Consider the following 12,366-nt stretch of genomic DNA (forward strand, 5'->3'; position numbering starts at 1 on the left):
TAAATAGACAAGGTCTTTTCCCGTGGTGGGGGAGTCCAAAACTAGAGGGCCTAGGTTTAAGGTGAAAGAGTAAAGACGTAAAACGGACCAAGGGGCAACTTTTTCACACAGAGGGTAGTGATGTAAAGAATGATCTGCCAGAGGAAGTGATGGAGGCTGGTACAGTTATGAAATGTAAAAGGCATCTGGATGGGTATATGAAGAGGAAGGGTTTAGAAGGATATGGGTCAAATGCTGGCAAATGGGACTATGGATTTATTTAGGATATCTGGTCAGTATAGACAAGTTGGACCGAAGGGTCTGTTTCAATGCTGTATATCTCTATGACTCTATAATTTCAATTTTGAACAAATGATAACACTCCCTTCATGTTGGCTACAGCAGGTAAGTAATAACAAGTTCTCCATTCTATAGAAGTCTATGCTCTATGTTTTTATTCATTAATTGTCAATCAATTATATCACTTGCTTATTTAAGTTTATTTTTTTGTATTAGCCATCAGAAGAACAGAGAGCAGATAGACAGACAGCAGAAACTTTGAGAAGGACATTATTAGTTTGGCCTTTGTACAACTTGGAAGTTCAAAAAAGCTCCAAAGTGGAGTTGAGATAGGGAATTCAGCCAATAGCATAATGTACTTTAATAAAGAATGATTAAATTTACAGCTCAAAAGGGACAGATTTGCAGCACTCACAGAAATTGCAGTGTCTTTTTAAATGCACTTACTCTTTACTCCATGTTGAGACAGTGAGGTGCAACCACAGCAATGCCTGAATTCTTACCCGACATAGAGATCTGGTTGATGTGTTGGAAACCATTTCAGTCTGGTACTGCTTACAACCTCAGCGAGAACTGATAGCTAAAAATTGAAAGAATGGTCTGAAAGAATGGTCCTCTGTCATAGAATTATCATTCTATACCTGAGGTTTGAATCCAGAGCCAGTTTCTTCCAACCAAAATATTATTCTGCATATACAGCATCTATCACCTTTCAATAATACACTATAGAAAATGCATCCCTGACAATACTTGTATAAAATCACAGGAGCAGAGGAAAAGGAGGAGGTTATTTAGTTCCTTGAGCCTGTTTCACTGTTCAATGAGATCATAGCTAATCTGTGACCTCTCTGAATATATCTACCTTTGCCCCACATCCCCTGGTACCATTGTTTAACAGAAATCTATCAATCTCAAATTTAAAATTAATAATTGATCTTGCATCAGTTCTTGTTAGCAGAAATGAGTTTCAAATTTCTGTCACCTCAACGTGTTACTAAATATTGAGACCCACTCAGTTTCTGTTATCTGTCATAGTCAAAGTTAAAGACACACATGGAAGAAAAGGAAAGGTCTTTCCTGCAGTTCAAATTCAGACTGTTATGTAATATGAGTTGTTGCAGCAGCATCTGCACCTAAACTGCAACTTTTATGCTCAGACCCCATTTGCACCATCTCAGATGCCAATGCAGCTTGTGTCATTAGCTGTTCTGACCTAGAGAGTTGCATTTTCATAGGACAGGAAGGTGGGATTGCCCATTGTTGGGAGCCTTTGTTTTCTACAATGGTGCCCAGGACATTCAGAGCTCAACTATGCTTCAAGCTTTGCCTTTGGAGCTTTAAAGGATTCTGGTTGCAGAGCTGAGGGAACTCTGTGTTGTGCAGTCTTCGGAAATCAGATCAAATCTCCAACGAGTCCAACATTGATCAGAACTATCCAATCCAGTGTTGTAAGGGTTAGGCTATTTTAAAGAAATATAAAATAACTCATTTCCTCAAAGATCTGATTTTCTTTTGAGTTCTGACTTAAAATCTATCAAAGCGGAGACCCCTAATGTGAGAACTTGGCTGGTCACTATCAACAAGCCAATCAATATGAACGGTTTCATCGCTAATTCTTTCTAAAGCTCTATTCTGCCCAGAGACTGTAGCATTCCAGTAGGGCTGATCGTCTTCCAGATGGGATTTCGACCAAGATCTCGTCTACTTCTACAGGAGCATCAATGAGATATCATGGTTCCATTTTGATAAAGACCAAATGAGTATTCGCCAATGTGTTGGAATCAACACTCAATTGCACATTGATGTGCCGGGATCAGTATGCCTCGAGCAACATCACACACAAAAATGTACCCGATCACTGGTACATTGCTGTTTCTTGGATCTTGCTGTGACATAATTGGCAGTTTTATTCGCTACATGACAACTGTGAGGATACAGTACTTCGAAAGCATCTCGTTGTCATAAAGCGTTTTGAGGTGGCCCAATATCGTGGCAAGCACAATCGCAAAGCAAATCTTTCTGAGATTGAAATATGCGTTAACGCTGGTCGTGCCCGCCTCAGATTGACCGGGCAACCCTGGTGACATCTGAGGGTACCGAGTGGCACATCCCCACCTTCCCCTGCTCCACCTACAAGGGTCAAAGCCAAGTGCCACCAATGGCCCGTCTCATTGATGGAGGCGCCGCGCGGGTTGGCTGCATCTGGCGGTGATGTCATGGGCACTGGGCCCCACCCCCAAGGCTGTGATTGATGGGAGGGCGGGTTCTGATTGGCTGGGACCGCGGTGTATCAGAGACAGGCTCCTCCTTCCCTCGCGGTGCCCCCCCAGCCCCGTGTGGGAGCTAGAAGCTGCTGCAGAGATTGCTGAGGGGGGGATGAGGCTGTGAGCGGTTGGAGGAGCGAGAGGGAGCCGCATTCTTCAGCATCACAAGTTGCAGGGTTCTCTTCTCTGGCCTTTCTTAAACATGGTGCAGCAAAGCAAGGCTGCGGACACTCAGAGCGGCGGCATCGCGTCTCGGGAAGCGGCAGACAGCGGCATCAGTGACATGAGTGCAGCTTCCAGCCCGAATCCCGGCTTCTCCCCAGCCCCTTCTGCGGAATCTCTCTGGGCCAGCGGCTCTGCCAAAGGAGAGGAGGAGGCGAGCTGTAACCCTGACTGGTGCAAAACCCCGAGCGGCCACATCAAGAGGCCCATGAACGCCTTCATGGTGTGGTCCCAGATCGAGAGGAAAAAGATCATGGAGCAAGTGCCGGACATGCACAACGCCGAGATCTCCAAGCGCCTGGGCAAGAAGTGGAAAATGCTGAAGGAGACCGAGAAGAGCCCGTTCATCCGAGAGGCAGAGCGCCTGAGGCTAAAGCATATGGCGGATTACCCCGACTACAAATACAGACCCAGGAAGAAGGTGAGGGCAGAGGCTGGAGCAGGAGCAGAGGACAAGAGCTGCCGAAAGGAGCCCAAGTCCTTCAAGAAACACAGCCGCCCCCAGAAGGGCAAGCTGCACCTGGAAAGGTCCAAAGCCAAGAAGGCGAAGATGGTGCGAGCGGCGGCGGTGGCGGCGGCAGCAGCGGCGGACTCTCAGTCGGAATCGGAGGCGGAGGCGGATTGCCCGGAGAGTGAGGGTTCAGGGGCCGACCTCTCGGCTTGTTACGGCAGGGACACCAGGCTGCCTTCCCCCGACCCGAAGCGGGCAGCTCAGCTGACGGCGGCCGTCTCGCTGTCCAGCCGCTCGGCCCCGGGCAGACCCCCGGAGGAGTCCGACCACGAGCTCTTACTCTTCGACTTGAGTTTGAATGTTGCGGCGGGCGCCGAGCTGCTGGAGGTGAGCGCGGCCGGAGGAGCAGCAGGAGGAGGGGGTGGAGGAGGTGGTCTGGCGCTGGACAAGGACATGGAGCCGCTGACCAGTGGCTGCAGCCCCGTCTCCCACTTCGAGTTCCCCGATTACGGGACCCCGGAGGTGCGGAAAATGATCTCAGGAGACTGGCTGGAGATTGAGTCCAACATTTCATATTAGGAAGGGCAGAGAGGCACAACGTCTCCCACCGCTGAGGGATACTGGAGATTTACAAAGGACCGACTCATTCGAATATATTGGATGCAAATCTTATCTTGGAGGGGGCTCCCTTCCCCCTTTTTTTCTAATCAACCCTTCCTCTGGCAAGTGGAGTCCCATCTTTTCAGGGTGCTTTAGAGAAAGCGGCTACCCGCCGAATGATAAAGAGCACAATTAGTTATGGTAGTGAAGAATTTCTTAATTTTAGCGATTGACTTTAAACAAAAAGGGAGACGCATACGATTGAATGTGACGGGGAAGGGGTTGGGAGGTAAAATCCCAATTTGGATTCTGAAGGGGGCAGGGACAAATAAATCCGACTAATGGGAGGGGGGGGGGGGGGGAAGAGAGAAAAAGGTTCTTCAAGGGAAAGAAGTGAAAGTGACCCAGAAATGTTTGTTCCACGCTGGACTGGAAAAAAAATGTGTAGGGTAACAAGGTTACAGCAGTAGTATCATGTGGTTTGTGAAGTGATTATGGAAAAGAGCGATCATCCTTTCATTGTGGTTCTAGTTTTACGAGTTAGTGTCATGTTGGTGATTTTAGCCCGTTTCCGCTACAATTGTAGATTCATTTCGGAGCGCTTCGCCCCTCGATCCAGATCAGATGTGGATTTACAGTGGGGAGGGGGAAAGTTGCAGGGGTTAATAGTATTGGCCTTGCCGTTAGCCTGCTTAGAAAGAAATTAATAAAAGTATTGATTATAAACTGATTTTTTTTCTTATGTATTGAGGCGAGCTGGTTACAAAATGAAAAATCTGCAGGATTTGCTATCTTAACTGATACAAGCAGAAAGGGTTCGTTTTAAAATGTGTCTAAACGGTTTGCGGATTTACAAGAAGGAGGCTGGGTTTGGAAGGAGATTACAATATGGATACAATTAATGTGGAACTTTTAGTGACAATGTAGATGAAGTTGAGGAAGAAATAGAGTTTTATTGTGCCAATTTATTACAGTGTATCTATTATGACAGGGACGATTCTGAAGAAATTAACATGTTGTGGTGTTTCAGTACCTCAGTAAATCTTAGTGGCATTCTTTAGTAGAGCAGGTTGTGATTTGTCCAGGAGCTGAACGGCACACAACACAGCTTTCTGTATTCGTTTAAAGACGAACGTTAGGGATCATATGTACTGTAGTCGGCAGCTCGTCTCAATGGGCTTTAGATCATTGTACAAAACTACTGTGAATTTGAAACCCTATGATTAGTCTCAGCTTTTTACCGCTCAGGACTATAGAATTCAGAGAATAGGGGTGCTACCTTCAGGGTTTCTCTGAGATTTTTAAGGTTCGGTTTGCTTTCGAGGCATTGCTGCCGAACGCTATAGCATTCCCTCAGGATCTTGTCGCGTCTGACTCCTCTGTTGGCCGTCAGGCATTCGTCTTGGATTCTAAATTAAAGGTTTACAGAGAGGTCTTACGAAAGGAAGTCTAATTTCCTGCATTATGCACAGTCTAAAATCCAGTACAGTTTTTGTGGTACTGAAAATGCTCATTACCCAACATTACTGCACTCGTTAAATTGTTTTTTGCAAGCATTGTGCTGAACTTTTCTTTCTGTAGAACCGTCGATCAGAAAGGGAGGGGCAATTTTTCTTTCATGTAATCGATACAACACAATCGAATGAACCATGAAAGCAGCAAAAAATAATATTCCCTTTTCAGTAGCCTGTGTGAGGTTGATGTTAATATCACACTGAAAAAAAAGGACACGTGTATTTGATAGCCTTGCCATCCTAGCCCTATACATCAATTTAAAAAAAACAGATGTTTCTTGATCTTGAATTAGTTGTGAGATGTTTAAATTTGTCGTGGAAACTAAAATATTGGAAAAGAATGCTTTGAATTATTTTCTAAGCATTTTAAGATTTGGTCTGTAATAAAAAGGAATATTGTTTCTGCTGTTTGCCAGCTTAGCATTGCTGCAGCATGGATCTATTAACATTGGTACCATTTCATTCATTTGTTGTGCATGCTCAGCACGCATTGTATTATAGGGTTTCCTTCTGACAAGGAAATGAATGGCAGTGGGAAGCTGAGTGCCATGATACTGTAAATTGGACCTATTGCCACAGTCTGGTACAATGTCAGCCTCCATGCAAACCACATCAAAAACTAACAGCAGCCCCTAAATCTGGAGGCAAATGCACAGATGGAAGATCATTTTCCATTCGTTCAAAAAATGTAGTAATAGATCTGAAGATATCCTATCTTGTTTAAAAAAATTTCAACAGATTTATCATTTCGTAAACTGTTTTAGCAAACTGACTTTTTCTGACAACTGAACAATCCAATTACTTCAATGCAATATTTGCAGGGTTTTTATTTGCATTTTGAAGGTTGTTGCTTACAGGGCAATATAACGAAAAACACTCAGCCTCAAGGAAGCAATATCAACATTGAATTGAAGTAACATTGTAATAATTTACAACTTTTCACCTATTTATAAAATAAGTTTTTCTTCAATTTGTAACAAATAATTAACTGCTCAAAGGGTGAAAAGTTGAGAATTAGTGCAACATTATTCCGATTCTGTGTGAAATGGCCATCCATCCAGTGTCACATTGTACCAGCCTGTGCAAGTCAAAAGGTTGCATTGAACTGTATTTTATGTTAATGGGTTAGAACTCTATCCAAAGACCAGCACATCATTCCTCAAACAACTGGCCTAAAATGGGACCATGCTCATTAATTTCAGGAAAAGAAAAGCCTTTATATTGTGAATTTTCTGATGTGATTTTATTTTAATCCAAAAATTTCTGATACCAGCATTTTTAGTTAATTAGTTGGTTCTGTGTGGATTTTAATTTATTTTTGCAGGGTGTGCTTGTTTTAACTGCATGCATGTGTATAAGTATGTATAAAAATATGGTCACACATGTACATGTGTAGCCAGTGTATGTAGGTATATTTATACATTATAGATTGACTGTTTAGACTTATTTTAAAAAAAAATGAAATTTGTGATAGATTAAAACCAGTACCTTTTTAACTAGCCTACATGTGCTCCATGGCCAAAATTATTCAAAGGTTCAGGGGAACTAGATAGTCAAGAGGATTAAAAGGTCAGTCTTGGGGCTCCCTACCACAAAAGATATAGGCTGCTATCCCAAGTAGGGAAAATAATAAAGGTTGCCTCTCAATTCTAATAGAAGAGTTGGCTAAATTAAGTTGTGCTAGGTTTAGACAAAACCTCTGTGTAAGAAAGAGCCTGTTTTTAGACTGTTGTAGCAAATGGCATTATTTAGAAACTTCCTCCCTTTTTCTCATTTTCTCCCACAAGTTGTGGAATTTATTTCTAATATCTAAATCTTTTGATTTAGGCAAATGCATTATGGATGTAGCAGAGGTCTTTCACAGTGACTTTGTTTGTTGTCACTGCTAGTTCAAAAGTCTGTTCAAATTCTGCACTCAGACATTCTCCAAGTATAACATTTCTGCAACATGTCAGTTTGCGTGAAAGTTACATCTGTTTTTGGTTGGTAGAATGTTCAATGGGGAAATAGAAATATTACTTATGTAATAGATCCTACAAACTTTGGGGAGGTGATTTGCACAAATGCAATGATCTTGCCTTTAATTAAACTTTCCTTTTCACATTTGATGAATAAAATTAGTTCAGTGTTATCATACGCAACTTAGGTACTTAGTTTATTTTGAAAGATTTTGTATTAGCTACAAGAGCATCTCCATAAGAAATAAAACTAAAAGGGTACTCTAAAATAGATCCCAAAACAACTTCACAATTGACAGATACAGAACTTTGTTTTGCAAATCAAAAAGATTTGAAATGTGTGATGAAATCTAAAATTTTTATTCTGAAGGATAGGTGGTAAGTAAACTTTTGGTAATTGGTACAATGAGAGGATATGGGATTGTTGCTGTTAATTACTACTCCTGATTCTAGCTGAAACTAAAACCTTGGAGGTGTGGCTATCTGATGTCGTCTCATTTACACTATTGCTAAAAGTTCAGCCCCCACCCCCACAGACTCTCCGAGAACTAGAATAGCCTTTATGGCCTCTTTCTGTGCTGAAAATTCAAGATTTCTAAGCACCAGATATGATCCAGTTTTGTCTCAAATTACCCCTGAATAGAAGGTAGATTTTTGAACCGTTCGTTAGCTTAGCAAATGGGAATATTGTATCCCATTTAAAATAACTTTTAATTATAAAGCTCATGTGTAGACCAGTTGAAATAGATGCTATTGAAAGAAGTGAATTGTACACAAACGTGGTAAAATATAAGTGAAATACCACGAAAAATACTAGAAATGCTGTCATGATTAACATATATCTTTGGAAAATAATAGAAGTTCAAGTTTTAGTTGTGGCTTATTCTTTGGTATGATTGCTCCATGTGGGTTGTATTGCAAAAATATTTACATTTGTTACACTTAGAAACTTTTAAAATGAGACTGTGTGTGATATCTGCACTGGCATGTCTGCCAGTGCTCCCCATGGACTCTTGAATGCTATGGTGCAACTATGTAGACTTCTTTTTCTGACACAGTGACGTAATTGTAGACAGAGGCATTCTGTTGCTAGCTCTTCCTGTACTAGAGACATTAGGCTGAAACTGTGAAGAATATGTTTTTGACAAGATGTTCTTACCCATTAGTGGTACTGAGAACACAATGATTCTTTACATGTGTAGGCACATCCCACTAAGTAAAAACCTTGTTTTCCATTTAGTAGTTGAAGGACGTTTTAATGCTGCAGTGCTGGTTCTATCACCACTGATGGCCAGTTTTGGTCTTAAGAAAGCCTATGTCACCCCAAATGCCTAAAGTGATAAGGAATGTGCATGGATTTAGTGGGTTTTAGCAAAAAAAAAGTCACCAAAAGGCTTTATTATTCTGTATTTATTAAAAACCTGAGTGCCAGTACAATGCCATTTTTTTCTGTCTGCCAAAACAGGGTTCAAACTTAGCTGCCTGTATTAACTGGTGCAAATTTATGCCAAATTGTATTGTGTGAGCAAGTGTGAACTAAATTCAGTGAATCTGTCAGTCAGTTACTATGGATACTGGACCATAAGTAATATCACTGATATTACTGAAGGTAAGGGTCTTGAATCCAAGAATACCATTTCAATATTAATAGTCATGTATAATCTTCCTATTGACAAATACTGGTGTGTCAAAGCTTATTGCTGTTCATAAAGCACTGAGTGTGGCAATAACATGCACAGATTGAGTTTATTCATTCAATTAGCCTTGACAAATCTAGAAAATGATGTGATTGGATTAGGATTTTTAATAACACAGCTAACCTGTGGCACACCGTATTTCATTTTTAAGCAGTTTAATTTGAAATTTCTCAGTTGATTGTTATCTGTAACATCCTCAACATTACAAATGGGCAATGGAATAAAATCTCTTGACCCAGTTAGGACTATGGTAAAGGGCTATTGCCACCTTCTTAGAATCATGTTATCAGATTTTTTTTTAATCCACCTGTTCAGACAAGCAGGTTAATGACACACCTCTGCAGCAGGTGGATCCTGACCCCTGACCTTCTAGCCCAGAGCTAGGGCACTACTGCTCCACCACCAGAGTCTTGATTAGAACCATTATCTAAACTCTTGGACTAATCATGACAATTGGATCTTAAAGCCTCTCCGGGATTGGTTCCATTTGTTTTCAATTCTGGTAAGATATCTGGACAGCTGTTGTGTCAAGCACCAATGCTCCTTATAAAATGCTACCTCAAATCAGAAATTGGAATGGACGTTAATATGAAATATTTGCTTCATTGAGCCAGCTGTTTAGATCAGTGAAATATTTCTCTGAAGTTGACCATATGGTAAATGAACATTGTGGTGATATTTTAATAGGATAATTTCCAAGCTAAACTTATTCAAAATTACTTACATTTTGAAATCATGATAAATTTGCTGTCAATTAGCATTTCAATGAATATTAAACGTGTTGTACAAAGCAGCAGGAACCTTTGTCACATTGCCTTTTCTGATAAATATACAACTAGGTGAGCCAGGGCATTAATAAATGGTTGTGGCAAAGATATTCTACCCATTTACCACGAATGAGGGAAGAGTCCAGGTGCAGATAACATAATGGAAAGGCCCGAGTGACTTACTAAAATTAATCATTTTCACTCACAGCAATCTTGACAATAGGAATTGCAATACCTGTTATGAGTGGGTAATGTCTCGGTAACAGTGTGGTTTCCACAAATTGCTCAAATTACCAATGGCATTGTTCTATGTCCTGGCATCAAGGCCACTGTGATGTTGCTCATAATGGCTATGTTTGAAGGTTTGAGTTATTTTTACCAATGTTTGATCTAGTGGCTTTGGCCATATTTGTGCTGGATGCCTAATCCAAGTGAAGGGCAATTTTGACGTGAGGCTGCATAAGACAGGTAGTGACTTGAGCAAGGTGACCTGAACAGACAGGTTAATTTAGCTGCTTCTTTGTCTCATGAAGCAGCATCAATCCCATAAAGTTCATTCAGTAAAACACCCAGCCTTCTTGTGGCTGGCACTTGTAGTTAATGTGCCTTACTGGCAAAAGAAGGAGGCTTCCAACTCTTGGCTTTCATTAACCATAATGCTGGCGACAGATTTTATATATGTTTACAGGGTCCACCATGATCCTAAAATAAATGACACGTTTCAAGACAAACCAAAATAATTAGGGCACACTCCAACATGGCAATAAGACATACAAAATATTTTCAGTAGTTATCTGTCGTCGTGGATTGCCTCATTATAGATACTTACCTGGAAGAGACAAGCCTCCTATTTTTGTCAATAAGCTTTATTCGCGTGCATTTATGGGTTGCTTACTGTTAAATTCAAACCCTGCAATAGACTGTTAAACCTCTTCTCAGCTCAGAATTTAAACACAACAGACCTCAGACTGTTTTCTAGACTTTCTATTTTCATTAATAATTTTCTACAGTAATGTGTAGCAGTACATAGAAAAACTATTGGAGTTTTGCTCCGTTCCTCTGTCTTATACTGAGAATGTAACATTCCTGATCTACTTGTCAAAATAAGGATGCAATCATTATAAAAATCTGTACTTAATACATTGTGGTGTGTAACTGATTATTATAGTCATTTTGAACATTACTAAATTTCTAATTCCTTGCATTTTCTCATTCAGGGAATTCTAGGCAAAGGGGAAATGTTCATTGCCCAAGAAAGGGATGGCAACTTCAAAGGGGCAACTGCCCACTAAGCCATCAGAAGTAGCCCAGAAAATTTTACATCCAAATTATACAATGGATGTGGTGGCTAATATGATGTATTTAGCTGGTAGATATTTGTGGCTATCTTGGGCATTTGAAATATTAAAAGGACTTTATTTTGCTGCATTAATTTGTCACAATTCTTAATGTTGCGATGATGTCAATATTTTGGATGTCATGATATCATGATATATTGGGATGTGTAAACCCATAATATTTTGTCTTTATTATGATGGTTACAAACCATGATAGTTGGAAGATGGGTCTGACAAAACCCTTAAAATAGGAGAGATTAAATACAGAATGATTGGTGATCCCCACAGTATTACAACATCTAATACTTTGCTTACCATCAAGACTACTCACTATAATTGTCCTCCAAAATTGTTAGACTGTGAACACATTCAGTGCATTTTTACAGCAAGGTCTGCTTAGTCGAGATGTATTGTGGTCGGCATTTTTGACAAGCAATACAGATACTAGATAGGCCAGCATCCCAGCCATTTTGACATATTCTGTTAAAACCCAACCATTTTAGGATGCTCAGTGAACTGTAAGTGAGAAGTGTGACATGCAGCTTGACTGAATCCTTCACAACAGATTGTGAGCATGCAAATTAAATGATGATTTATTAGCGGATTGTCAAAGAAATTATATCCATTGAAAATGTAACATGTTAGGAATACCCATCCTCCTCATTTTCTAGCCCTGTCTCATAGATCTACATTGTATGCCCTCCTTTAGGCAGTCAATGCTAATGGATTAAATTCTCCGTGAATTTAGTCAATGATACTGGATAGTTAGTGGACAGAAGGTGTAATCCAACCGAAGTGGGACAACTGGAAGTCTTCTTCCACTGAAAAAAAAACCTGATGCTCAAATTCTGACTAGTGTTAAATTTTTAACCAGCCAGGGGACTAAATAAATTCATCTAAATTAGGAAAATTATTGAGACTTATGGTGGTAAATCATTTTAAAATTTGAGCAATATAATCATTATACAATTTTTCTCAACACTTGAGAAACAAGTGAAACAAAAACTTGCTCTGAAGATCTTGGAAGTCCCAGCTCCTTGTTTACCGAAATGTTTTTTTTTAAGATTCCATCTTATAAATGTTTTCTCCTCTCTCCTGAGGGCATGGGTTTCATGCTGAAGTACAGCTCCTTTGCACCAGTGTTCTCAGTATATTGTTTTATGATGGCTAATTGTGGTCATAGCCATCATTTGTGGCTGAGTCCTGGAGATGAAGGATGATATTTTATTTATATTTCAGGATATCAAGCCCTCAACTGTCCTAGTGAGCTTCGGGCA

The 12,366-nt window shown here is 40.4% G+C and overlaps 1 protein-coding gene and 1 long non-coding RNA gene across 2 annotated transcripts in view; both read left to right on the forward strand.

Annotated features, from left to right (window-relative positions):
- Window positions 1-12,366, forward strand: part of LOC140453275 (uncharacterized) — a 125,532-nt gene that overhangs the window by 25,777 nt on the left and 87,389 nt on the right. The gene's annotated exons all lie outside the window — the stretch shown is intronic.
- Window positions 2,588-10,892, forward strand: LOC140453359 (transcription factor Sox-12-like). Its single transcript, XM_072547925.1, has one exon. It carries the CDS (start codon window positions 2,746-2,748, stop codon window positions 3,793-3,795), a length of 1,050 nt encoding a protein of 349 aa, XP_072404026.1. The 5' UTR covers window positions 2,588-2,745; the 3' UTR covers window positions 3,796-10,892.

The sequence above is a fragment of the Chiloscyllium punctatum genome, chromosome 27 (assembly GCF_047496795.1).
Source record: "Chiloscyllium punctatum isolate Juve2018m chromosome 27, sChiPun1.3, whole genome shotgun sequence".
In the NCBI taxonomy this organism is placed as follows: Eukaryota; Metazoa; Chordata; class Chondrichthyes; order Orectolobiformes; family Hemiscylliidae; genus Chiloscyllium; species Chiloscyllium punctatum.